At 63.1% G+C, this 24,887-nt stretch overlaps 1 protein-coding gene across 2 annotated transcripts in view; it reads right to left on the bottom strand.

Annotated features, from left to right (window-relative positions):
- Nucleotides 1-22,400, bottom strand: part of GSE1 (Gse1 coiled-coil protein) — a 111,914-nt gene extending 89,514 nt beyond the window's left edge. The window contains exon 1 of one of the 2 annotated variants that reach the window (XM_076348984.1): nt 20,436-22,400. In XM_076348984.1, the coding sequence (XP_076205099.1) occupies nt 20,436-22,400 (1,965 nt within the window). The remainder of the gene's footprint in view (nt 1-20,435) is intronic. The other variant, XM_076348985.1, reaches the window with a different exon arrangement.
- Nucleotides 22,401-24,887: the final 2,487 nt, after the last annotated feature.

The raw sequence follows: 24,887 nt of genomic DNA, 5'->3' as shown, positions 1-24,887 counted from the left end.
TCCCGGGACAGCTTCTCTCAGTGGCAGAGACACCGAGGCAAACCCAGCCAGCGTCTGACCCCCAGCAAGAGGGGACAGCCCCAAAGCCTTGGGGACACACTACATTCAGGGGCTAGGGGTACCGAGGGAAGCGGGAAAGCCCCGGTGGGCACCCTGTCCGTGCCATAGTGCAGGATGGGGCCCAGGGCAAGACCCCAGCAGGGTCAGGGTTGCCGGGAGGGAGGGCAGGCTGCTCCCCAACCCCGCCATGCCTCAGTTTCCCCTGCCATTAAGGCCTTACCAGCTGCAGGCAGGAATGCTACAGGCAGTTTTACCAGCAGCCGCCCAGCCCCACGGCTCACCTGGCTGGCTGGGAGCGAGACGCCAGCGCTGCCTTCAAACCTGCCCATCCGGGAGCTCCGGCACAGCTCCCGGCAGACCCAGCCAAGCCACCCCACCCGTTGGCACAGGGGAGAGGGCACCTGGCGGCCGGACTGCAAGCACCCCTCTCCAGCTCCCGCTCCTCGCTCCAGGCACCGGCCAGCTAGCTTGGGAGCCTGTTTGCACCTCATGAGCCCGGCCAAAGCCCTCGTAAACTCACCCTGGGGAGCCCTGACCCAGGCAGGGGCCGGCTCCTGCCTCCACCCCGCACCGGCACAGGGTTCCCCGTACCAGAGCATCCTCCCCCTGCTCTCTAGAAGCAGCTCAGCCAAACCCCACTGCTCCCACAAACCAGCTGGGTGCCAAGCCGCAGGGATGCTCGGCTGTCCCTGAGCTCTCGGGGGGCCCCCCGTGCCCAGCCGGCAGCATGGCACAGGGACCCCCCCCACCGCCCTCCCTGCTGCCGCGCAGCAATTTCCATATATTAGAGATCTGACGATCCATCAGCTGGGAGCAGACAGGTTGAGGCTGGGAGCTGCCTTCCCTGTGCCAGCCCAGACAGCGCTCCCAGGGGACTAATACCGGCATGTAAATATTAGATACTTTTGTCTCCTCCGAGACCAATTACACAAATCGTGGCAGCTCCCGCAGGACTCTCCGCTTCTACTTACTGTATCATCATTAACAGCTTATTAGAGAACAGCTGCTCAAAGAGGGAGGGGGAAAAAAAACAGGAGGAGAGGCAGCAAGGAGATGTGCACATAGGAGGACAGGCTGGGAAAGGTGACCTCCACCCTGCCCTGGCACCTGGGGACACCCGCACCCATCCCTGCGGTGCCGCCGGCGTGCCCAGCCCTCTCTGCAACCCCAGCGGTGGGACCAGTCTGAAAACCGTGCTGGGATCCGCTGCGGGCTTCCTGGGAGGTGCTGGGAAGGGGGCAGAGGGATGGTCCCTGGGGGGGACGGACTGTGCAGTGGCTGGGGACAGGAGCTAGGTGGCTGCAGGACTTCCAGGGAAAGCGGGAGCTGGAGCAAAGCCACCGAAGCAGCCCAGCACCCCCCAACCGGGGGCATATCGGGGCTGGAAGGTCCCTTCGTGCCTGGGAGGGAGGTTATTCCTCAGCCTTTGGGTGCCAGTCACCTGCCCAAGGGCAGCAAGTCCTCCCCGGGTGGCAGGAGTGGACAGGTCTCACATGGGGGGGGACGCTGAGGAGGGGGCTGGAGGCTGCAGGATCAGCCCCTGCCTGGGGCAATGCTGTCCAGTGGATGCCCCTCCATCCCCCCTACTCCAGGGTGGGGGGACACGGGGTTTAGGATGAGCCCCCCAGCACAGCACAGCCTCCCTGAGGGGGATGCACTCCCTAAGCCAACTACAGCATCATTAAAAGGTGCAGCTAATTGGGAGCCTGACGCTCCTCGCCCTCCTCCCGGTCCCCTGCGGGTGATGCTGGCTGGGCCGGGAGAGCAGGCGTGTTTTTCGGGGTGCCACATCCCTCCACCCCTCCCGGCTCCTCCGAGGGGCGAAGCCCCAGGTGCAATTAGGCAGCATCAATCACAGCCCTGACATCCGCTAATGACGTCCCCCGCAGCCACCGAGGGCAGCCGGGGTCCCCAGCGGGGCGGCAGTGGGTGCCTCGGGGCCACCCCGGGGTGCCCGTGGGCAGGTGGCCGGGGCAGGTGGCCCTGCTGGGTGCCGTGTCCCCGGGAGGATGCCACGGCATGCTTCTGGTGCGCTCTAGCGTCAGCCAGCATTAATGCACTGCCGGCGTCACGCAGCAGCACGGCTGGACGCACACACGTGCGGGGATGCCTGGCACGGCCACCGGACCCCCTTGGAGGGGGACACGGCCACCAACTGCACCTCGCCCCTGCATGGGTGGCTTTGCAGGGCAGATGTCCCATGCCGGGGGGAGGGCAAATGTCCCGTGCTGGGGGGGGGGGGGGGGCAAAAGCGATGCAACCACCCTGCATAGGGGCAGATGCTTTGCAGAGCGGGACCTGTGAGGCAGGAGGGGGAGCAGGGCTCCCCGGGGCTTTCGGGGGACGGCACGCAAGCAGGGAGGTAGCAGCTTCCCGTCTGATTGCTAATTATCCTCGTTATTCCGTGTCAGACACTTTATGAAGCACTGGAGTGATTTGCTCTTTCCCTGTAATTAGGCACGTCACAATTACCATCTAATTCAAGTTCAAGCTCCGCGTCCTCACGACCTTCCCGGCCTCGACACGATGTCCCTGCTCGTCTCTCCGGGGGCCTCCCCAATGTCCCCCCCGCCCCGTGCCTGGCTCTCCTGTGTGCCGGAGGGGAGAGGGGTACCGCATCCTCGCCTGGCCTGAGGACGGGGCACGGAGCAGCCCCACGGCCCCCCCAAAAAAAACCCCCACAGCTAAATGGGATGCCAAAAGTCCCAAGCCAGGTCTGGGGTCCCCCTCCAGGGACGGGAGGATGACAGTCGCCAGCACAATGCTCCCGAGCATCCTTGAGCCCTTCAGATTTTGGCCCAGCTGCAGCAGAATGGGGGCCAGGGCTGAGTCCTGGGACGCAGCCGGACCCTGCCCATGCACAGCACCAGGTCAGCTGCCACCTTGTCCCCGTTAGGGTCATTTTAGACCCCGCAGGACGTATTTAAGTGCTCCTGCCACGTCCAGGTCCCACCCTCAGCTCCCATTCCCGGGGGGACAACAGCACAGGAACAACCATGCAGCAAAAAAAAACCCACAAGGCTTTTTTTTTTGGAAAAAAACTGGAAAAAAGAGGACAGGAGCCCAGGTGAGCAGCGGCTCTCGTGGCTTCCCAATGCGGCGCTGACTCGCTCGGGGATTTCATCTCCCTGCCAGGCCTGCGGCATTTACTCCAGGAAGAACCGCGGCTCTTTTCGGAGCATCCTCCCGGCAGCCCCCTGGCCCCGAGCAAAAGCGCCGCCGGTGCCGCAGCACCAAGCACCCTGCTGTGCCAGGCTCCGCCGCTGCACCCAGCAGCACCGGAGTCACCGCAGCAGGATGCCCTCCCCCTCCCAGCAGCTAATTAATCCTTCTGCTCAGCCAGAGCTCATTAGCGCTGGTGCAGCGCAGGGCTGCTCCAGCCGCCCGGCACAGCCGCCCTTCCCGGCGGAGAGCAAGGTCAGCACGAGGGGCCGTCCGGCACTGGCATCGCGGCCGCACTCGCCCCGGGCTCTGCCTCCCGTCCCCCTCGACGGCCTTTCCTGCAGGCTGGTGGTGTTTTTTCAAGCTTATACTATAGGAAAAAAAATAAAAGAAAAAAGAAAAAAAAGGGGAGGGGGGTGGAGAAAAGGCCCCCCCCGAGCCTGAAGGCGAGGGAGAAGCGGCCAAGGAAAGCAGAGGAGTCAGCCAAGTGCCTCGCTCCGTGGCAGGCAGGGCGCGAGTGGGCCGCCCTGTAAATGTTTTGAATTTCCAAAACAGGAGGGAGAAGCCAAGAGCTGCCGAGTTCCCCCACACGCCAAGAAGGACAAAGGGCATCCCTGCGCGGCGGAGGCGCGGGCAGGCACCCAGCACCCCGGCTCCCCCCCATCCCGGCTCACCCTTGGTCCCCCGGGATGCACAGCGCCGGGGCGATGCGGCGCGGGGGCCCCCCTCCAGCTCAGCTCTAATTATAGCCGGGGAGGGGAAACACGGCAGTGCCGGGCGAGGGCAGGCGCCGGGAGCGGGGCTGGCGGTGGTCCCGCGGGCAGGTCCCGCATGGGGACGATGGGCGGCTACGGGTGGGATGTGCACCCACCGGGACAGCCCAGAGCAGACCCCGGGGTGATTTGGCATGTGGCAAAGCCCCCGGCTTCCCATCCTGGCAAAGCGGGAGCCTCCCGGCTCGCACCCCCTCGGGAACCTGCCCCCTTCAAGGGCCAAATCTGCTGGAAAAGCCCTGAAACCAGCGCGCTGGAGGCTCTCCTTGCTGCGGGATGCTCTGACGCTGATCCCTGGCACGCGCCGGAGGGAAATCCCAGTGCCCACCCTGTCTGCTGGCAGGGATGTGAAGATGCTGCATGGGTGGTCCAGCCTGCCGGAGTAATCCCCTGTCCCGAGGGGCGACGCTGCGCCCCAAAAAGCAGAGCCTGCCCCATAGGAAAGAAGAAAGGGCTGGGGGAGATGGGGCGGCATCCATGGCAATGCCAGCAGCACAGCCCCTATGCTGGGGGGGGGGGGGGCCCTACCCCCCCCACCGCAGATTATAACCTTGCACAGATTATAATCTTAAATTATAATCTTCAGCGGACCCAAAACCCCATCTGCCTAATCCTACCCCCCCCCCAGTATAAACCCCCCCGGGTTTATGCCCCAGATGGGGGAGCGGGGCCACCCGGGTGCCAGCCCTGCTACCCCGGGGAGGGGGGGGGGGGGCAGAGAAGCCTTGGGGCGAGCCCCCCCAGCAATGTACCGCCGGGTTAGGAGCAGGCAGGGAGACAATATAGGGACTATGCGGCCTCCTCGCCGCCAGATGTGTGTTAATAAGGCAGCTGCCCCCTAAGCTAATAAGGTCACTTACTGGCTCCAGCAAGACGAGAAAACAAGCAGGGGCTTGGCTGCGGTACAGCCTGACTTGGCACTCGCCGCGCGCCGGCTTCCTGAATTCGTGCCGCTTCCAGAGCGGCGCAACGGGGTGGAAAAAAGCAGATCTAAACCACCCACCCCCCCCACCCCCCAAAAAAAAAAAGCCCCTGCAGCCCACCCGCCTCCGGCATCCCCAGCGTTGCCCTTCGTTCCGGGGGGGGCTGGGTTAAGGGCCGGCTCCTGCACCCCGCTGCAAGAAGGGCTGTGCAGCCCAGCCCGGTGGGGACGGCGGGGCGAGGACACCCCCACCGGGTTGTTTAATTCCCCGGGGAAAACCTCCCGGGAAGGGATGGGGAGGGGATTCCTGCAGACTTTCCCAGCACGGCAAGCAGAGCAGCGGGCCCCTCCCTCCCTCCCTCGCCTGCCCCCGATCATGGCGCCTACAACTCCCTTTGTTTTAATATTATAAAGCGAGCCAGATGCCGGCTTTAATCCCCTCAGCTGGTGAGGATTTGCAAACACATTAGGAGACAGAGCCGCTGCGCGCCGGCCCCACCGCCGCTGCTCCCCAGCCCCATGGCGCGTCACCGCGCCCCATCTGCTGCCTCGGAAAGGGGATCCCGGCCCCTAATTGCCTTCTCATGTCCGGATTAGGAGCCGACAAGGTGTCCGACAAGGGGGACGCGGGCATCCCCTGCCACTTGTGGTTGGGGAGCACCGGGAGGGTCTTTTGCTTCCCTTGCGAAGCCCCCACCAGGGGTTTTGGAGGGTTTGCCTCAGGTGACACGACGCCAGGGTGATAGGTGCAGCGGGGATGAACCCCGCGGGGCGGCGTGGATGCACGTAGAGTATGGGCAGAGGTTGGCCAGGCAGCCCTCCTGGGGCAAGGATGATGGATAGTGTGTCTGTCCCAGTGGTGTAACATCACGGCTGCCGGACCGGAGCACGAGCCGGCTCTCCCGCATCCCTGGCAGACGCAGGATGCTTCGGGCAAAGCTCTGCGAGTCCTTCCTGCAGCATTAACAGGGAAGGGATGTTCCTCCTGACCTCCATCTCTGCCAGCTCCTGCTCTGCAACACCCGAAGGTTGCCGCTGCATCCGTTCCCCCGGGGTTTCAGCACACAAGGCTGAGATTAAACAGGTACCAGCGGCAGGAGCGAGAGGAGTCGCTCCGAAGTGTCGCATCCCGCAGGAGCGGCTCCGAAGGCAGACCAGGAGCCAGGTGTGCATTTGCCTTCCCTCCCGTCAGGGGACCATGTTTATCCTGTGCAGCTGACAGCATCCAGGCCAGCTCCCCTGCACCGTAGCCCCGACTCCCCCGACACGCACGGACCCTCGCCGCAGCCGAGAGGGGGGAAATGACCTCTGCAAAGCAGGGAGAGGCGGCTGCAGAGCCCCAGGAGCCGGCAGGTGAGGGGAATGCGATGCCGGAGCGATGTCCCAACCCTGCAACATCCCAACAGGGGAAACGGCTGCCAGCCAAGATGCCCCGTAAACCTCCTCCTCGCCTGAAGGCCGGCTCACAGCATGACCCTCACACCTTCCCAAAGGCTGGGGGTTTCCCTCCGGGCACCCCAATCCAGGCTGGACTTTGTGGTGGGTGACCAAACAGCCCCCAGCCCTGCAAGGACCAAGTGTCCCCCCCCAGATGCCGCTCCCAGGGGACCTCCGCATCCTCCCCTGCCGCCGGTCCCTCGGCAGCGCAGTCGCTCCCAGCCGGCCTGGTGCTGCTCGGTGCTCCCGGGGAAGCACCATGCTCCATCCCAGCGCCGCCCAGGAGGGATGCGCCGCGCCAGGGACCCCACGGGAGGTTGCTGCTCCAGCTCTCCTGAGGAAACAGCTCCAGGAACACACACAAAATCTTCCTGAGCTGCCCCAGACCCCATATTTGCACTGCAAAGGCAGCAGGACTTTTCTGAGGGTGTGTTTTGGGGGTTTTTTTTAGGACCAGGATCTCCTACATACCACTTAGCAGCCAGGAGTTCAGAGGGAGCAGAGCTCAGTGCTGTAAAACGACGCCTCGTTTGCCAAGAAATAATCCAAAGGAACAACAAAAAAAAAACCAACCAAAAACCCAGACTCAGAAGATAATTAACTCCACAAAGGAGCGACCCCAAGTAGCTCAAACCTTCGCTGTGACTACCAAGCCTCTTCTCCAAGGGCTTATTTCTTGCTGTCTGCAACACAACAGCACCAGCACTCGGAGGCCTGGGGATTTTATCAGCATCCCCCCCAAACCCCACTGGCAGATTTGCTCCCCCCTGCCCCCAGCACACTCGGTTCACTGCCCCGGCCCGGCCTGGTGGGGGGCCCGGCCCTACATGAGACCCCACATCTCCAAGCAGAGACACAACTGGGTCACTCTCCATCCCTATATGTGGCTGCAATAGGGACATCGAGGATGCGGGGCTCCATCCCTGGCTGCCACGTGAGAGGGGGTGCAGGAGCTGGAGAGAGGGCAAAGGGATGCTGCTGCTCCCCAACACCCTTCAGCCCCCCCCCCCCCCCCGCAGGGAATGAGCCGCCTTTCAAGGTCCCCCCTGCAGACAAACAGCAAGAGAAGGGAGGGCAGCGCAACCCTGGGGGTGCATTTCAGCCCCCCCATTCCCTTTCCCACCTTTGGGGCTTGGCGGAAGGGATGCTCCACCAGGAGCTGGCACAAGTGACGCTGGTAGCATCATCCCCCGGCAGCGTCACCCCCTGCCCCTTCCTGCCGCTCGACAGGGAGGGGAATAAAAGAGAGAAGAGCCAAGAAAAAGCAGTGCGGAGCCAGCCCTTCCCACTGGCGCTCCCCCCGGCATCCCCCTTCCCCTCCCGACCGCGAAAAGCCAATGTCTCCCTGAGCCCCTCCAGCCAGGGGATGGGAATGTGGAAGCAATTGCACTTGGCAAGGCAGCAACAGTGAGTCAAAAACAGTTGTTTGGCTTGTCAGCCACCCAGGGCCCTGAAGCACTCTTGTTTTCCTTCGCCTGCCTTAACCCCTTCCAGCCCCGGTCCCTCTCCCCAGCGGGACCCGCAGCCCCCAGCCCCGCCGTGGAGAGGGGTCAGGCGCCGGGGGAAAGCCTCGCCCCACCGCCCGGCCACCCTGCTCCTAGAAATGGGATGACCGGCAATTCCCCGGTGTGAAAACCCCCAGCGAGAGGACGTGCCGACCGTGCACCGAACCTGTCGCAGTGCCGGGAGGTGCACGGGGCTGGCACGGGGCAAAGGGACATCCCGAGGCCACCAAGGAGCAGGAGCAGGATACCTGGTGCTCCTGGAGCATCCCACTTGCTTGCCCCAGGAGATGCAGAGAGGGCCTTGCCCCTGCGAGGGAGAGCATGCGAGACGCCCCTTGGCAGGGCGAGGGGACATGGCCACGTGTGCTGGGGACCCCGCGCTGCCCCAGGGTGGCCAGACCCCCCACACAGAGCCAGCCCGGTGGCGTGGAGCTATTTAAAGCCCGGAGCACAGCCTCCCACGTCCCATTTACGACAGTTTAGCACATCCCAGGCTGCTTCCCACCGGCTCCTCCAGCCCCTTCCCTGCCAGCCATATGGCGGCGAGGCCAGGAACGCATCCAGAGCCACCACGTGCTGTATCAGGGACTCTTCTCCATCCCCAGGTCACCCCTCGCACCCCAAGACGGGGGACCCAGGCCAAGCACTCAATGTCCCCCCCCCATCCGGCAGCATCACACACTGCTGGGACCCCACCTCCATTCAGACCACTGCTGATTTGGGGCAGAGTGGGGGGACACCAGGACCCATTCACCCCCTCCCCACCATGGAGGGACAGACAGCCATGTGGGTCAGGGCATCCCTCTGAGCACCCAGCCGGGACCCCCACCCCTCCATTCCCCCCAGCACCCCACCCCAAGTTGGACCCAGAGAAGAAGGAGACAAGGGGGGAGCCCAGGGAAGGGACTGCTCCCTCTCTCCATTGGGGGGGCCCTCCCTGAACCCCCAAGGTACAAGAGAGCCAGGGCAAGGGGATGGATGGGGAAGAGTTAAACCCTCCGGAACGAGTCTACCGGGATGAAAAGTGGAGGGCAAGCCCGCCCAGGAGAGACAAAGCAAGATGCTAGAGCCAAGAGATGAAGGCAAGGATGTGATAAGAGGGGGAACCGGGGTGTGTGCGCTGAAGCGAGGGAGAGGGGAGGAGGAGGAGGAGAGGTGGGTGATGACCAAAGTCATTGAACATTTTTTGGCACGCCTACCCCCGAGTATCCTGGCCGTTGGCCCAGCTCAGAGCTGAACTTAAACAAACTCCTGTTGCAGCCATCTGCTTGATTTTAAAATAAATCAAACAATCTGTTGAGCCGTGGGTGATCAAATTTCCATCTGTGCGGACGCCTGCTCGCCTCCTCGGAGCCTCCGCTTGCCTCTACCAGCCAAACACTCCTGGCAGCATGTGGCCTCCCTAATTCCTCCAGGAAAGGGAGAAACCGGACCTCCCCCCCGCACCCCGGCCCCCTCCCAGCCCTTCCCCACCACCCTCCTAACTCAAACCAAGTGCTATTTTTACAGCCGCCCACCAAACAGAGATGTATGCCGGGTTTAAATGGGAGGAAAACAGGGCTGGGCGGGTAGATCCCAAGAGGTCTCGAGCTTCTCCATCGCTGCCCGCGCTGGGGGGAATTCCTCATCCCGTTCCCATCCATCCCGCAGGTCCGAGGGAATGAAAGGGAAAAGGGCAGCAGCTGCCGGCAGCGGGACCCTGCCTGCCCCTGCGCTGGTGACCGCGGCACAGAGGCCACGGACTAGCCAGAAATAGCAGCTGCGAAGCCAGCGCCGCGTGGCTGTCCCCGGGATGGGGACAGCGGGTACACGTCACCTCCAGGTGCCCCGGGGGTGCCCAGCTCCCAGCCACCCTGCCCGGCCGTCTCCTCCGGGCAGCGTGCTGGCCCTCGAGCCCACCCGAAATCACCCCGTCCCAAGGGTTCCCCCCTCTTCCAGGAGCAGGAAACCCAAGGGGAGGGAGCACCACTTGCATGTTTAGGCACTTGCCCCAAGGTCCCGAAAGTGCCAAAAGAGAGGTGGCATCTCCCTCCTCCACTGTCTCTTTGGGTCCTGCAAGAGCCCGGCTCGCCCTGGGCTGCCCTGGCTGCAACCCAGCCACCGGCTCCGCACGTGGGGACCCACGAGGGAGACGGCACCCACGACATCCGTGGCCCCAGACGCCCTCCGATCAGTCGGTCCTTTCTCCAAGCCGGGGTCAAACCTCCGCTGGCATCGCCCAGGCTTTGCCCTCCTTCCCCCGGAGCCCTTCCTTCCGCTCCGAGCAGAAGGCTCCAGGCACAGGGCCAGCGCGGCCAGAAATAGGGCAGCAAGCGGGGGCGGGGGGGGGTAGGGCTGGGGGGGGAACACAGCAAAGGGACAAAGAGGCGAGCAAGGAGGGAAGAAAACGTTGTGCATGAAGGAGAAGGGAGTACGATGAAGGATGGAGCGGGGTTAGGACTCGCCGGACCCCAGCAGCTCAGGTGCAGGAAGGTCAGGTTGCTGAGAGCAATGGTTGCCCATGAACGGGGAGGGAAGGAAGGAGGCGAGATGCAGCAGGATTTACTCCTCCTCGAGGGCTGCAAATATCGGGGTGACGCACTGCCGAGGGTCCCCATGGCATGGCATTGTGGAAGCAGCAGCGAGGAAGAGGAGGTGCCCGGGGTGCCCAGCACCCAACCACAGCCCTGCCAGGAGCCCGAGCCAGCAGCAGGGCTGCAGAAGAAACCTCACCCACGCGGGACGCTGCCAAACCAAGAGCCGTCCCAGCCAGCCCGGGGCCAGGCTCGCCAAGCCAGTCGCTGCTGGAAATAACAGGGAGCCGGGGGGGGGGGGGTTTGGGACCAGGGTGGCCCCCACCCTGCCGCAGCCCTGCATGCTTCCCAGTGCAAGCTCTTGGGAGGGAGCCACGGGCAGCAAAGGGGTTATACAGTCCCAAGCTCACTGCAAGCAGTGCCCGGGTTCTGGGGATGCAGGATCAGGCCGGAGAGCACGAGGATGGGGGATCAGCAAGGGAAAACCAGCTGGAATAAATAAGTGATGCAGCAGCTTGTGTGACCCCAGTGCATCCCTGTGCCACCAGCCACCCACCCTGGGGACAGCCCCGCGGGAAAACCTGCTCCCAAGGGACTCCGCGTCCCTGACCGGCTGCTCGGGGGGTGGCTGACACGGGGGGGGGGGTCCCCCAAAAGCTCCTCCTGCTTTGCAGCAGCTGCATGGAGTAAAATCTGGGCACAGCCCCAATGGGATACACGGCAGAGAGCAGGTTACACAGCACAAGCAACGGAGGGAAAGGGAGAAAAAAAAACCAGCCACCAAACCCCTTTTTGGAAGAGGAAAGGACTGACAGGACCTGGCCGAGAAGCAGGAGAAAGCCCAGATTTCCCAGTTACTGTGCAGATGTTCTGGACTGAAAACAGAAGACGGCAGGAGCAAATTCATCTCCCCCTCCAGAGACGCCGCAGCCAGGGCATCTGGACTCTGTCTGCAGGCAGGAGAGGCGGCTTCCCCCTGGCTCCCCGGGGAGCCCTCCGCACCGGGGACGGCCAGGGCATGCTGAGCCCCTTGGGGTGCCACCCGCACCCGAGAACCGGGGCGGCAGCAGCAGCCAGGGCCCCGTCCCCGCACCGGGTTGACCTTGGCACAGTTACCTCCCGGGAAAACTGAAGGGCCTTGTCTTCGCCGTGTTTTCACTTCGGGATAACTCATGCTGCCTGCTCAGAGGAGGGGGGAGAAGAGATGGAGGGAAGAAAATGCAGCTGTTTTAGCAGTGAAGACAAGGAGGGAGGGCAGGAGACACACATACATACATATATATATATATATATATATTTATTCCTGGCCAGGGTAATAACTGAAATCACTAGCACTTGATCATCACTCGATGAAAAGCTTCACGGCCAACTGAAGTCAGCCCGCTTCCAGAAACATGCTGCAGGCAGATGGGAGGTGACGGTGGCAATTTGCTGCTCGCCCCACACCCTGCACGCGGCCCCCAAGACGCCTTGTGCAGCTGTCTGTCCATCCGTCCCTCCCTCCCTCCCTCCCTGGGTCTGTCCGCCCTGCTGCGGCTGCAAACCGCTGAGCGAGAGGCTGACGCCTTGGCTGTCACCAAAATGTTCCCGGCTCCAAGGTCCTTGCCAGCAACCTCAGTGTCCTCATGTCTGGCTCCCCGAGGACCGAGGTGGCTGTCGGTGGCCCCCCGGAGCCATCAGCTGATGCACACACCCCCCACCCCCCCTTCCAAGAGGGGTAAAGCTGGGGTGGACGATCAAAACCATTTTGGAGGGTCAACAGGGAAAACCACCCTACACAGGGCGGCAGCGGAGCCTGGGCTGTGCCATGGGGTGCAGTGGGTCCTGCAGGGACAGGCACCCAGACCCGGCTGGGGCTCAAAGGGGCAAGATGCCCCCACGATGGAAGTCCCCAGCCCCAAAAGCAGCAGGCGCCGGGGACACCACCGGGTGCCAGCATGCCGGGACGCGGCCTTGAGGAGGGTCACAGAGGGGCAGGCAGCCCTGGGAACGGCCCAGGCTCTGTGCTAAGTCGGCCCCGGCATCCTCCCTGCCTGGAAACCACCACTGCGCTCCTGCCCTCCGGCCACAGCGGGCAGCTGCCTATCCCCATGGCAAAGGGGGGATGCTCCTGGCTGCAGGGTCATCACCATCACCCATCTCCCCTAATGACCTTCCCTCGCATCCCAGCCAGGTCTCAGCCTTGTTTTAGCTCTAAACTAGAAGCCAAAAATTCACCGGGCACAGCTGGGAGAGAGCATGGGGTGCAAACCGGTCCCTGCGAGCCCTCCTGGCCCCCTCCACATCCCTCATGGGGTGTGCCGGGATCCTCCCCATGCACCCCCAGTTGAAGCCAGCCCCAAGACCTGGCATCCCGCCGCTCACCCCTGCCAGCCACGGCAGCACCTGGCTCTCCCCAGGTACCGGGGCGGGCGACACCGTAGCCGGCCCTGCCAGAAGCTGGCGGGAAGAGGTAGCACCAGGCCAGACGGCGATTTCCTGAGTTTGTGTGCAAGGACTTGAATAACCCCTGGTAAATCCCGCAGCGGGTCCCCGCTGCAACCGGGAATGGCCCATCCAGCACCGGTGCTTGTATATAGGCACCGAAACAGAGTGTCTTGGCAGCTCTTTGGCTGGAGGGAGCTCCTGCACCTGCAGCACGACAGCCCAGACACCCTCAGCCCCGTTTTGCACGTGCCGCCGGCTTGCGATGCGAGGCAGCCTGGGGCAGCTGCGGTGCTCGCTCTGCCCCGGCGCGGGTCATGGCACGCTTGGCACAGGCACCTCGCCGTGGGCTGGCAGGTTAGAGAATGAAAGCCAGGGCAGCTGCTGCTCCGAGCACGCCAGCTCCACGGGTAAACAGATGACTTCAGCCTCCCGAGAACTACTAAAGCCCAGCAGCACTTGCAGTAACATGGAAGGGGGGAGGAAAATAAGGAAAATAAAGAGGGAGAAGCAGCATCATACTCATGCCAGGCTGCGAAGTGCACCCAGGTAACGTCCTCTTCCTCCCAGCCCAGCCAAAACTCCCTCCCAGAGCCGTCCCCTTCCTCCCCACTCTGCTACTGAAGATCCAGGGGGGAAAAAAAGTCACGCTGAGGCCAAGCCAGCTGCACGAGGCTGTTTATCCAGCCACGCCACAGCAAGGCTCGCGTGCGCCAGGGCGGCTGGGGAGGGGGGAGAGGCCAGCGGGGCCGCCAGCGCTGCGCCGGAGCAGCTGCTCGCCCAGCAGCAGGAGCAAACCGCGACCTGCTCTTGGCGGCCCAGGCTGGCACCGAGGCTCCAGCATCCTCTCCGCGGCACAGGGAGGGGAACCGGGCTCCGATGGCCGGGAGAGATGCCTTTTGCAAACAGGGGTGCAAGTAAGGAGCAGCACCGCATCCCCGAATGCCAGGCTGGCACCTGCCAACGCGCGGCGCCAGCTCTGCAAGGAGCCAAGGCACGCTCGAGGCACCGCTGCCACCCGCCTTAGCGGCGGGGGGACCCGGAGCTGTCAGAGCCCTGGGCCGGGGCCCAGGAGGATTGTGCCGCTGGAAGGTCTCCCGTTGCCAGCTGCTCACGGCGGACGAAAGCCCAGCATGGCTGGGAGCCTGCCACCACCGGCCGAGCTCCAGTGGCTCCTTCTCAAGCTCCCACCCTGCTCCCCACGCACCGGGGTGCTCCTGCCCCACCACCCTCCTGGACTTGCCCCTGCAAGGTCCCCCCCAAGCCCCAGCCTGGCAGTCCCCCCCCAAGCCCCAGCCTGGCAGTCCCCAAGGAGGGCAGTCTCCCCCCCCGACACACCGGAGGGACGTTTCCACGCCACCCCTTCAAGCCCAGGATGCCAGCGTGCGGCACAGGCCTTTTGCTGCAGGGAGGAAGGGCAACACCTGGCCAGATGCTGCCCAGCAGCACGGGACCAGCGGGAGCTGTTTGGCCGACGGCCCTTCCTGGGGAGCCAGGGAGCCTCAGGGAGCACCCTGCTCTGAGCGGCACAGGCCAAAGGTGCCAGCAGAGAGCAAGCAGAGCCCCCCCCCCCCCTGCCCAAAACCAGCATGGGCACAGACCCAGGGCACAGCGGGCACCCATCGCAGCCAACGAGGTGCAAAGGGGCTCCTGGCAAACCGGCTGTGCTCTGTGCCCAGGCGGTCCCCAAAACCTGCTCAGGAGATGCAGACATCTCCTTGGCCCCGGCTCAGCCCCCAAGGATGACGACAGCGGGGGTACTGGCACAGGGCCTAGCTGGTGCACCGGGGGGCAGAGGTCGGTGAAGAGCCGGCTCCTGCCATCACCGACGCAGCTGCAAAACCAGGCACCCACACTGCTACTGCGGGGAGGTTCCTCCTCGCTGGGAAGAAGCCGAAGAGCATCCCGGGCTGCCCTCTGTGACCGTGCTTCCCGGACGGCCGAGAAAGGCCGAGTATCTGGACAAAACATCTGTCCGTCTGCAACAGCCAGAGCCGTCCATCCCTCTACCCCATCTCCCAACTTGGCCGCGGCTTCGCACAAAGCGCAGACAGGGAGGCTGCTGCAAGATGCTCCAGCAGTTGCGAAAGCATTTTCACTGCAGGGGACCGGAGCAGAGCCAGTCCCTCTCCCCGGGGGGAGCTGCAGGGGATATTTCGGGGGGTGCAGGCAGGGTTTCCTGGGCAGCACACATTTCAGGCCAGCGTTTTTGGCAGGTGCCTGCAGAAGAGAGGCAGCACTCGAGCTGCCAGTCCTCCGCTGCTGCTTTTGGGAAAGGCAGAGAGAAGGCAAGGGGCGGAGGGAGGTGGGTAAAAAATAAATATATAGCAGCCAGCTGGTGAGCTGTGGAGTCAGCACAAGGTCTGGAGGACACGGCGGCTGGCAGCGGCACGGGAGCCCTGGTATTTTGGACAGCTGGTACAGCAAGGTCAGCCTGGCCAAAGCAAAAGGCCCCTTTGCTGTTTCCCCCCCGCCGCGGTTGAAGGACACACACCCCCGGCCGGAGACCCCCGGGGGGGATGAGCCACCAGCACACAGAGTGACTGGTGAGGATGAGGAGGGATGGTGGGACGGAGAGGCGCGGGTTTCCAGCCCGGCTGGCTGGGTACATACCAAACCCGCCCTGACCTCATCGGCAGGAAAAAGCAAGCGGCACATTTTTCTCGTGTTGTTTCTTTGTTTGCCATCTGGGAACACGATCCCACGGGAGGCCGTGCCCCAAGACATGAAGTCATGTCATGATTATATTGCCACCTCCGTGCCGGGATTGAGATCTCATCCGAAAATGCCAGACCCGGTCAGTGTTAGCCGCAGCAGGCGCTGCGGAAGAAGCCGCTTTGCTGAAAGGCAACGCGAGCCTCACTAAAAACATCTTTACATATACATATGCTGCAAACTAAACAGGTTTATCCCAATAAAGTTGGCTTAAAATACCTTGGCCTGATTTCGCTCTCTATCTGCTAGAATTAGTGATGGCAAAAATTGGCACAAGCGCAGATATTGCCACCAAAGCCAACCCAAGCTGGAAGCCAAAAAACTGAGATGAGTGAGACCGGCTCTGCTCCTCCTTTACTTTTAAGAGACCAGCAGAAGCCTGGCGCAGCCTGTGCCACCCCTCTGGAGCCCACACATGAAGCCCGGGCTGGGGACGCGTGGAGGAGCCATCAGCTTGGCAGAGGAAGTGCAACCACCCAAAACACCGCCAGACACCAGAGGGGTTTTTGGTTTGCTTCAAAATCAATAAAAGATGCAAACAAGCCAGAAGTCCTGCCTGCCCGGCCACGACCTGGGACCCTTCCTGCACAGGCTGCTTATTTCTCATGCTGCGATACACCCGAATATCCATACCCTCACCGGGAATACAGCCCGGTGCAATGCGGGAAGAGGGTCAGGCATCACCCTCCGCCTCCCGGGTTTGCTTTTGTGGCATCCAGGTGTTTCTGCTGCTGCTCAGCATCAGTGGGACAAGGTTTAGTCGAGAACACAAGAACTCTTTGACGTTTGCCCAAAACCTTTTTCAAAAGGCAAAAAAAAAAAAAATGCCCACCAAAAGCTGTAAGCTCGACATAGCGTTTTGGAAACGCAGCATGACCACTGGAGCTCGTAACCAAATCCCCAGCTGAGCTAACAACATCACTGCTGAGCAATAAATGCAGCGGACTCGGCCCCATGAGTCTGACTGTGCCCTGTCAGGCACAGCCCCATGCAACGAGACCCAAGTGACCCCCCACAAAGCAGGAACGGGACATGGAAAACACTGGGCGATGCTCAGAAACCAGCCTGAGGACAGGGCTGGAGACACAGCAGCAAGTTCTGGGTCCTCCCAAGGAACAGGATGGCACCAGCTGCAAGTTTTGCACGGTGCCGTGCAGCACCCAAAGGAAACTTGAACAGCTTTGCTCGAGTTATGGTGGGATTTGAGAGCTTTCCAGAAACCTGAATGTATTTGCAGAAAGTTGCATGCAGGGGGGGAAAAAAAACAACAAACCAATGGAGCTCACTTTTACAGGTACGTAACTGCAGCGAGAGCGGTGGCAGGCGAAGATGGGAAAAGTGGGAAAGGCAGGGGAAGCTTTTCCCAGTGCTGGCAGAGAGAAAGGATCGGAGCAAGCACAGAAAACCCCAGCCGGGTCGAGCACAAGCAGCCCTTGACCTGGGACCGCCGGCGACGCAGCGCTTCGCCCCTTTGGAGAGGGCAGGAGGGCTCGAGAGGCGACTTCAGAGGCCTCTTCAGCAGGCACGGCACGCCGAGGACGCGGGTCAGCATCGCCTCTGGACACCGGCCAAGCCTGGGCGTTTTACGGTTTATTCAAAGCAATCGACCTCAACACCTGCTCCGCTCGCAGCGGCTGCCCGTCCCGCAGCGCCCTGGGGAGCCGGCTCCTCCCAGCCGGCAGCGGGTGCTCGACTGTGGGATGCACAGGCGGTTTCTCCAGATCAGGAGGACAAGGCATCGTACCTGGTGGCGGCAGCCGCCCCAAACTCAGGAGCCCTGCACCGATGGGTACGTAGATCGGCAGAGGTCCCCCTCGCAAGGGGCACAGCTGGAAAGAAGATGCATTCTCACAGCGCACGTCTGCACACCTTGGAGGGGACCAAGGGTGACAAGCCAAAGGACGCCCATGCCAGGGTACCCTTACCAAAGCCCAGTATTGCCATTTTTTCTTGGTGGGAGAACCCAAGCCCCCCCCCACCCAAGCCAACAACAGCAGGGTCTCTGCAGCAGCCCCTCTGCCAGGCAGAGCTTACCTCTAAGAGACCCTCCTGCAGCAGGCAGGCCCACAGGCACCTGCATAGAGCATCACCTGCCCCACTGCTCCCCGACACCAAGCCAGCAGCAGAGGCACCGCTCCACCCAAAATACCGGAGCCTCCACCCTCCTGACGAGCCTCAGATGTGGGGTTCCCCCGTTAGCACCTCCAAGCTGTTACAGAGAGGGCCTGAGCCCCATCCTGCTCTTGCTGCCCTTCTAAGAGAGGGGGATGTGGGGGTGTCTGGTGGCATTTCGTGCATTCACCCGGTGCCTCAAACTCTGAGCCATCTGGGTCAACCACCTGCAGGCAGGACAGTAGCAAACCAGCAGCTCTACGTGCGGGGGGCGAGGGTCAATCCTGGGCGTGTGAAAAAGCACGTGCATTCAAAAAATGAAGTTGCAGAGCTGCAAGGAGGAACGGGGAGATGGTTTTAACCCCTCGGGTTCATTCCCTCCTGCCTGGTCCCATTTGAACGGCGACCTGGGTGTCACACAAGAGTGAAAGGCTCGTCCGGGGTGACTTTCAGCAGCAAGAGTGGCTGAACAAGGGTACAGTTAAATTAGCCAAGCACCCTACCCAAGCATTAAGCCATGTTTTAAGTAACCTTGACATCTGTGAGGTCTCAGCCTGATGGGAAGCATGCGGAGACAGGGAGGGAAAAGGCGAGAGGACCTTCTGGCCAGCCAGAGTCACCACCAGGACATGGCAGAGCCTGGCAAAGTGAAACGGTCCCTGGACCGGCCGTGCCCTCCCCAGGCAGCTCTGCCTTGCCTCCTGCCACCCTGCCCGTTGTAGCAGCCCCTTAATTTGCTCATTAGCAAACCCGGGAACAAGAGGGAGGAACTGAATAGCATCCCTTCCCGGGACACCCTCCGCGTCCTCCTCCTCCTCCTCCCCCTTCGCCTTTCATAGCCCCACACAAAAGCTTTTCAGAGCTGCTCGGGTCGGAGATGGGGCTGCAGGCAGGAGCCCAAGTGGGAGTTTGGGGCTGGGGCCAGCGGGGACGAGGACTGGCACGCCTGAGAAATGCCGGGCTCTGGGGGGGGGCACTAACGAACCCTGCAGGAAGCACCCCTAAGCACCCAACACCGGAATCTGAGTTGGGACAGACTCGCTGTCCATAACGTCCCCGTGACATGGCCTGGGGACAATAACGGGGCAGAGGTGTGAAACACCAGCTGGGGACATGCGGATGCTGTCCCCCTCACCAGCTGCACCCACCCGGGCTCTGCTGGAGCATCACCCCAGCATCCCACCCTGGGTTAGCACCGCGGGATGCTCGCCCGACTCCCGAGTCCTCCACGGCCACCAGCCAGCAAGGGCTCCAGCACCTTGCAAATGCCAACAGACCAGGGGACGGACAGACGGGCAGCGTGGCCGTGACCACATGGGCATCGCAACCCATGCAGCCCCACACCAGCTCCAACATCCAGAAAGCCTCCACCATCTCAGACCCCTCTGCACACAGCAAGTCGTGTTGGCCGGCAGCAGACTCCCGTGTGGGCGAGCCTGAAAATAAATCATCTGCATCCATGTATGACCTGCAATGATGTCGGGGCCGTCCGGCTCAGGCCGATGGAGCCTGGGGGAAAACACCCGAAAGCAATGGCTTCTGGAGGATTCCCATCGCCGGTGCCAACCCAACCTCCCATGCCATCCTGGCACTTTCCACACTGGCACCACGCACAGACCCTCCAGCGCATGCAGCTCCTGCCCGGTGGCTTTCCAAGCAGCATTCCCCCAGCTCAGGAGCCGGCACGGCTGAATGGAAAATTATATTTGTAACCAGCCAAGGGAGAGCGACCGGAGAGAAAAGGAGCGCTGTCTTGGAAGGGCTGGTTTACATTTCTAAAGAAAATGCCAGCGCTTCGGAGAACCGCAGGGTTCTGGCTACGAACAGAGCCGAAAGGCTTTGAAAACAAACTCAGGGATTTAGGATGCTGGCATTTTACAGAGCCCGGCCTGGGGCCTGGTTTGCAGATACAGAGCAGCGGCTCTCCAGCACGCTCCTGCAAGCTGGAAATTTGGGGGTAAAAGCAGTTATTTCCCCATCCCACGAGAAAGGCAAGCTTGCGACTAGTAAACCTTTGCTCTGCCGTGCTGCTTTCTAGGTGATGCCACCGAAGCACCCTGCGTAACCCCGGCGGGAAGAGCAGAAAAGAGCAACCCGGGAAACTGGCAGCACCCGGGCGATGACACCCACGACACCCTTCAGGGCCGCAGGGCTCTGTCAGGGCGGCTCGGGGGGCGCAGGGGGCTGGAGGTGCCGGGGGATGCTGCCTGGGGGTCCCTCGCTGGAGGATAACCAGAGCAACGCAGGTGGAGGGCACCCAGCCCCGAGCCCCCACATCAGCCCCCCGGCTGCGGGAAGGGCTGGGGTTCCTCCGAGGGGAAACCCTTTGATTAAGGCACCTTATAAAACTGGAGATAACTTGGGAAGTTTCCTACGGCAGCAGAGGCCACGCGCTCCTTCGAGCTTCCCAAGGATGCTGCCACGGCTGGCAGGCTAGGCAGCCCTCCCTCCCCTCCGGCACCTCTGATCACCCTTGACGGCGAGCGGTACGGGATCAGGATTTCCTCCGTGCTGGCCCCCACCTCCCTCACGCAGGGCTTCGAGCAAGCAGGCGCCAGTAACACAGATACACACTTCTGCAACAGGACAGGTCTTGGCTCTCCCCACCTCTTGGAAGGATTTTTATCCGTTCCTTTGCGGCTTGACAGCTCCAAAAGTTCATTGCTAAAGGCACCCCATCCATTAGCGTTCGCCCCCAGGGACCAGACCCAAAAGGAGAGCATCCATCTATGTCACCGCTCTACCTCCTCCTCGATGCCAGAAGTGGGGAACGCCGGGAGGGGAGGGATGGGGTCCGGGCCAACCGCCTTACCTTGGGGAGGAGAGCCGGGGGTGCCGCCGCCAGCAGCTCCGGCGGGGTCATGCTCTTGCCAGCCAGGACCACGGCACCGCACTCGGCACAGGCGCCGATGGTCAGCTGCTTCCCATCATCCACCAGCAAGCTGTTAGCCACGCGGAGGGTGTAGAGGAAGACGGGGAGCCTGGCCACTTGAACAGCTTTTAATCCAAGGCATCGCTTCTTCTCCTGACGGCAGAAGAAGCAGACGAAGGTCTCCACTTTGTATTGCCGGGACCAGGCGCTGCTGGGGTGGTGGGAGTTCCTGCCCTCGTGCTGCAGCCACTGCCCCAGCAGGTCGTGGTAGCAGAGGACGCAGGTGGCCACCAGCCCGGTCGAGTCGGCTGGTCTGGCCCGCGGGGCAGGCGGGTAGACCGTCAGGAAGGGGAAAAAGGGCTCCTTCTCCCCGAATCGCCCCGGCGGGTTGACGTTGAGCTGGAACTCTTTGCCGGCTCCCAGCTCAGCCCCACAGATGTAGCAGACGGAGGTGGGACCGGGCTTGACGGCGGGGTGGCCGGCCAGGCTGCCAGGGTCACCGGCAGAGAAGACCTGGTGGTACCTCCCCAGGAAGCTCTGCACCGAGGTGATGAGCTCCTCGTTGTGGCAGGCCCTGTACATGGCCCACAGGTCCTGCAAGACCCCGAAGCACTTGCGGCAGCTGCTCACCTCCCAGTGCTTGTTCAGCCCCTTGGCGCTGGGCGGGCAAGGCAGGAGGCTGAGGAAGGGGAAATGCATGGTGCTCTTCGCATTGCCGTTGGTGATCTTGGCCGCCACCGGCCTCGCCTCCTTGCTGCACTCCTCCCCGCAGAGGTAGCAAGCCTCGGGTGCCGGCGGGGCGACCGCCCCATCCTCCTTCAGCCCTCGCCGGCCCTTGGCGGGCATGGCACCGGTGTTGAGGGGCACCACGTAGAGCCGCTGCAGCACGGGCACGTTGGCCAGCTCGAAGCTTTGCCACTGCTGCATGAGGGAGGCGAAGCAGCAGGGACACACCAGGGTGCTGCCGGCTGGCGAGAGGGGCTGGGCACCCGGCGGGGGGCTGTGCAGCCAGAGGAAGGGGAAGAAGGGTGCCGGCGAGGTCTTCTCCTGCTTCTGCACGTGGACGCGGTGTTGGGTGGCGGGTGACAAGGGGCTGCCGCAGATGTAGCAGGCGGTGCCCGATGCCCAAGCGGGCCTCCCGCTGCCTTCCTCCTCCTCCTCCTCCTCCTCCTCGCTGGTGATGTTGATCTCGCTGTCCTCCGAGGAGCAGCAGGGCGGCCCCCGCTTGCCCGCCGCCGCCGGGGGGGTCCGCGCCGCGCCGCCCGCCCCCTCGGGCTCCGAGAGGGGCTCGGCGTCGGAGAGCTCGGAGAGGTCGGAGCCGGCTGCCGGCCCTTCCTCCCCCCCCTCCTCCTCCTCCTCCTCCTCCTCTTCCTCCTCCTCCTCCTCCTGGCCGGCGGGGCGGCGCGGCGGCGCGCCGGGGTCCCAGCCCGTCGCCCCCCGCCGCAGTCCGGCTCCCCCCGCCGCCGCCGCCGCCGCCGCCGCCGCTGCCGCCGCCGCCTCGCACTGATGGGGCCGCTTGAGCCAGTACATGCGCTTCTCCACCGGCGTGCGGCTGCGCTCGAAGGAGTCCCACTGCTCGCCCAGGAAACAGCGGCAGACGGCGCAGACCAAGGCGCAGCCCTCCGCCGAGACGGCGCGGGCGCCGGGCGCCGGCTCCTGGTGCTGGAGGAAGGGGAAGAAGGGTCGGTGGTCGCGGGGGGGTCGCACTTGAAGCTTTAGCTCTTTGCCGCGACTGATGCCGCCGCCGCAGATGAAGCAGCAGAGCGGAGGCGCCGGAGGTTGCGGAGCCCCGGGGCCGCTCGCCACCGCCGCTTCGCCGGCCGCCAGCGCGGCCATCAGCCGCTGCTTGCGGGAGACCGGCGCCGCCGCCGCCGCCGCCGCCGCCCCCGGCCCCGCCGCGCTCATCGCCGCCCCCGGCTCATCCCGCGGCTCCGCCGGACACGCAGGCTCGGGGGGCGGGTTTGCGGAGCGCTCCCCCACTCTCCCCCCCCCCCCCCCCCGGCTGCCGCCCGCCTCCTCCCGCCGCGGAGAAGGCAACGAGAAAGGGAAAAAAAAAAAAAACAACACCCAAAACCAAAAACCACCAACAAAAAATATCCCCAAACAACAACAACAACAACAACAACAACAACAACAAAAACCCACAACCGGAATAAAAGTTCGGTGCGAAAGTTTGGGTCCCGCTGGCGGCGCGGAGGAAGGGCGGCTGCCGGCCGCCTCCCGGCCCCGGCGCCCCCGGCCCGGCTCCTCCCCGGCCCCCCCCCCCGCCGCGACCTGCCCGCGAGGGGGGAGCCGGGGGGAGGAACGAGCCGCTGCCGCCCCCCCCCGCTCCCGCCCGGCTCGGGCGGCTCGGAGCTGCGGCGGCCGCCGCGGAGGGTGTAAAGGGACCCCACGGGGGGGGAGGGGGGGGGGGGAGGTATTTACAAACCCACCCCAGCGAGGGGGTTTATAACCGGCCCCACGCGGGGATTCGCGCACCAGCCCCCCCACGCGGGGAGGCCCGCACGCGTTGTTCCCTCCCCCTCCATCACCGCTCTTTTCACCCGCGGCCCCCTCCCCACGCCACGGCCCTTTGTGCAGCTCCCCCTCCCCAAAGCAGCGTGGAAAGGCGCCGCGTCCGGGTTCACGCCGGCGGGATGGATCCCACGGCCACGTCCCTGCACTTTACAGTGCTGCCCACCAGCCATTAACTCAGTGTCCCAACCGCCCGGTAATTTATTTCACATTTAAAAAGTCCTGCTGCTGTTCCAGTTCAATACCAGATTCTATTTCCCGCTCGGTCCTAAAATGCTGCATCGCTTTGCCACTCACTGGTAAATAGCTGATGTGTTCCCAGCCGGAGTTGGCCGCGTTTCAGCCACACATGCAATAATCCCGGTATATCCTTACCTGCCTTGCAGCCTGTGATAAGATTTAATGCTTGTAAAGCACTTTGCTGTCCTTGGACAATAGGCACCGCGGAAGTGCAGACTGTACCAAGGTCCAGGCACAATTAAACCTGACTTATTAATCGCCCGAGCATCTAGTCAGCATACCCACCGGCTCGGCGCGGCTCCCCCAATAAAAAAAATATATTAGCGGCTGTAAGGATATTTTTCAAGCGGTCATTTTAGGAAGAAGCCTGCTCCCGACAGTACTGTTGAGTCTGAGTTCACGGCAAGTCACTGTAACGTCCCCGGTCCTGTCCTTGCAAAGCCCTGAGCCTGTCCTGCTGAAGGAGGGTGCTGTGCAGGATCAAGCCCAAAGAGGCAAGGTCGGTAATTGCGATAGGACACAGGGACAGAGGGACAGGCGGGCCCGCGGGCTGAACGCCCGAGCCACGTGTCGGGACACCCGGCTGATGCGGAGAAGCCACATCGTCCCCGTTCCTCATCACCCCCGCTGTGAGCACGGTCCTCGCCCTCGGGGCACCCCAGCTGAATCCCCCTTGGGTGGACCAGCCCTTGATGTCATCTCCCACCCAGACCGCGGGTGACAGCGTCCGGCGCGCTCCGGCAACTGGCCGGGAGATCAAACAGATTGTGTGACATCAGCTGGAGCGCGGGCAGGGGGCAGGAGGGCTCTTCGGGGACCCGGATCCAGTTTCCACGCAGATGGCTCCGGCAATAAAGAAGCGGGGGGTGGGGGGGGTGGGAGGCGACACACAAAGCGGGGAACACGATACCTTGGGAGAACTGGCTCTACGGGGCTTTTTTCAGGGGTTTCCAGAAGACAGCAGGGCCTCGCTATACTTTATTTATTTATAGGCCTGATGTGGCGGCTGCTCTATGCACCGAAGGCATTGGGAGCGCTGCGCGCGTCGGGGTGGCCATGACTCAGATGTTCTTTAAAGGTGCACGTGGTCTCTCGGTGTCACCCCTTTTCCCGGATGAGATGGGGCCATCCGGGTGGGATAGGTTCCCTGACCCTGGGCAGCAGCATCGGATCGGGGAATGCTTCACCCCATCCTTTGCTGCTGCTGCCTCTGGTTGTTCCCCAGGGAGCAGGGTCTCGGGCTGCCCCCAATTGCCCAGCCTGAGCTCCCTGGGGAGACGCGGCCGCCGGCTCAGCCCACCCTTTGAGCGCGGCCAACAGATGCTCTCCTGCCTGCTCCACAGATGGGCAAGAAAACAACGCGCTGCATTCAAGGACCAGAGCTCAGCAGGGCCAGACCCCCCTCCCCACCCTGCCCTAAAACACCAACCCTCCACGCCACTCTCCGGCCTCTCCTGAGGCGCCACGAGCCCCCATCTCCCCCCCATGCCCCGCCGGGATGCAGCCTGCCTTGGAGCAGCTTCCCGGGCCTTGGCTGCGCACGGACAGAGCAGCTCATTTATCATCCTGTGCCGCCCCGGCCCTGCGGTTGCTGTTTGCAACAGAGAAGCTGGGAGGGAGAGCAAATTTCTCAAGTCG

This window comes from Aptenodytes patagonicus, chromosome 11 (genome assembly GCF_965638725.1).
Source record: "Aptenodytes patagonicus chromosome 11, bAptPat1.pri.cur, whole genome shotgun sequence".
NCBI lineage: Eukaryota > Metazoa > Chordata > Aves > Sphenisciformes > Spheniscidae > Aptenodytes > Aptenodytes patagonicus.
The sequence above is the reverse complement of the archived record's forward strand: the minus strand, read 5'-3'. Positions and strand labels throughout refer to the sequence as shown.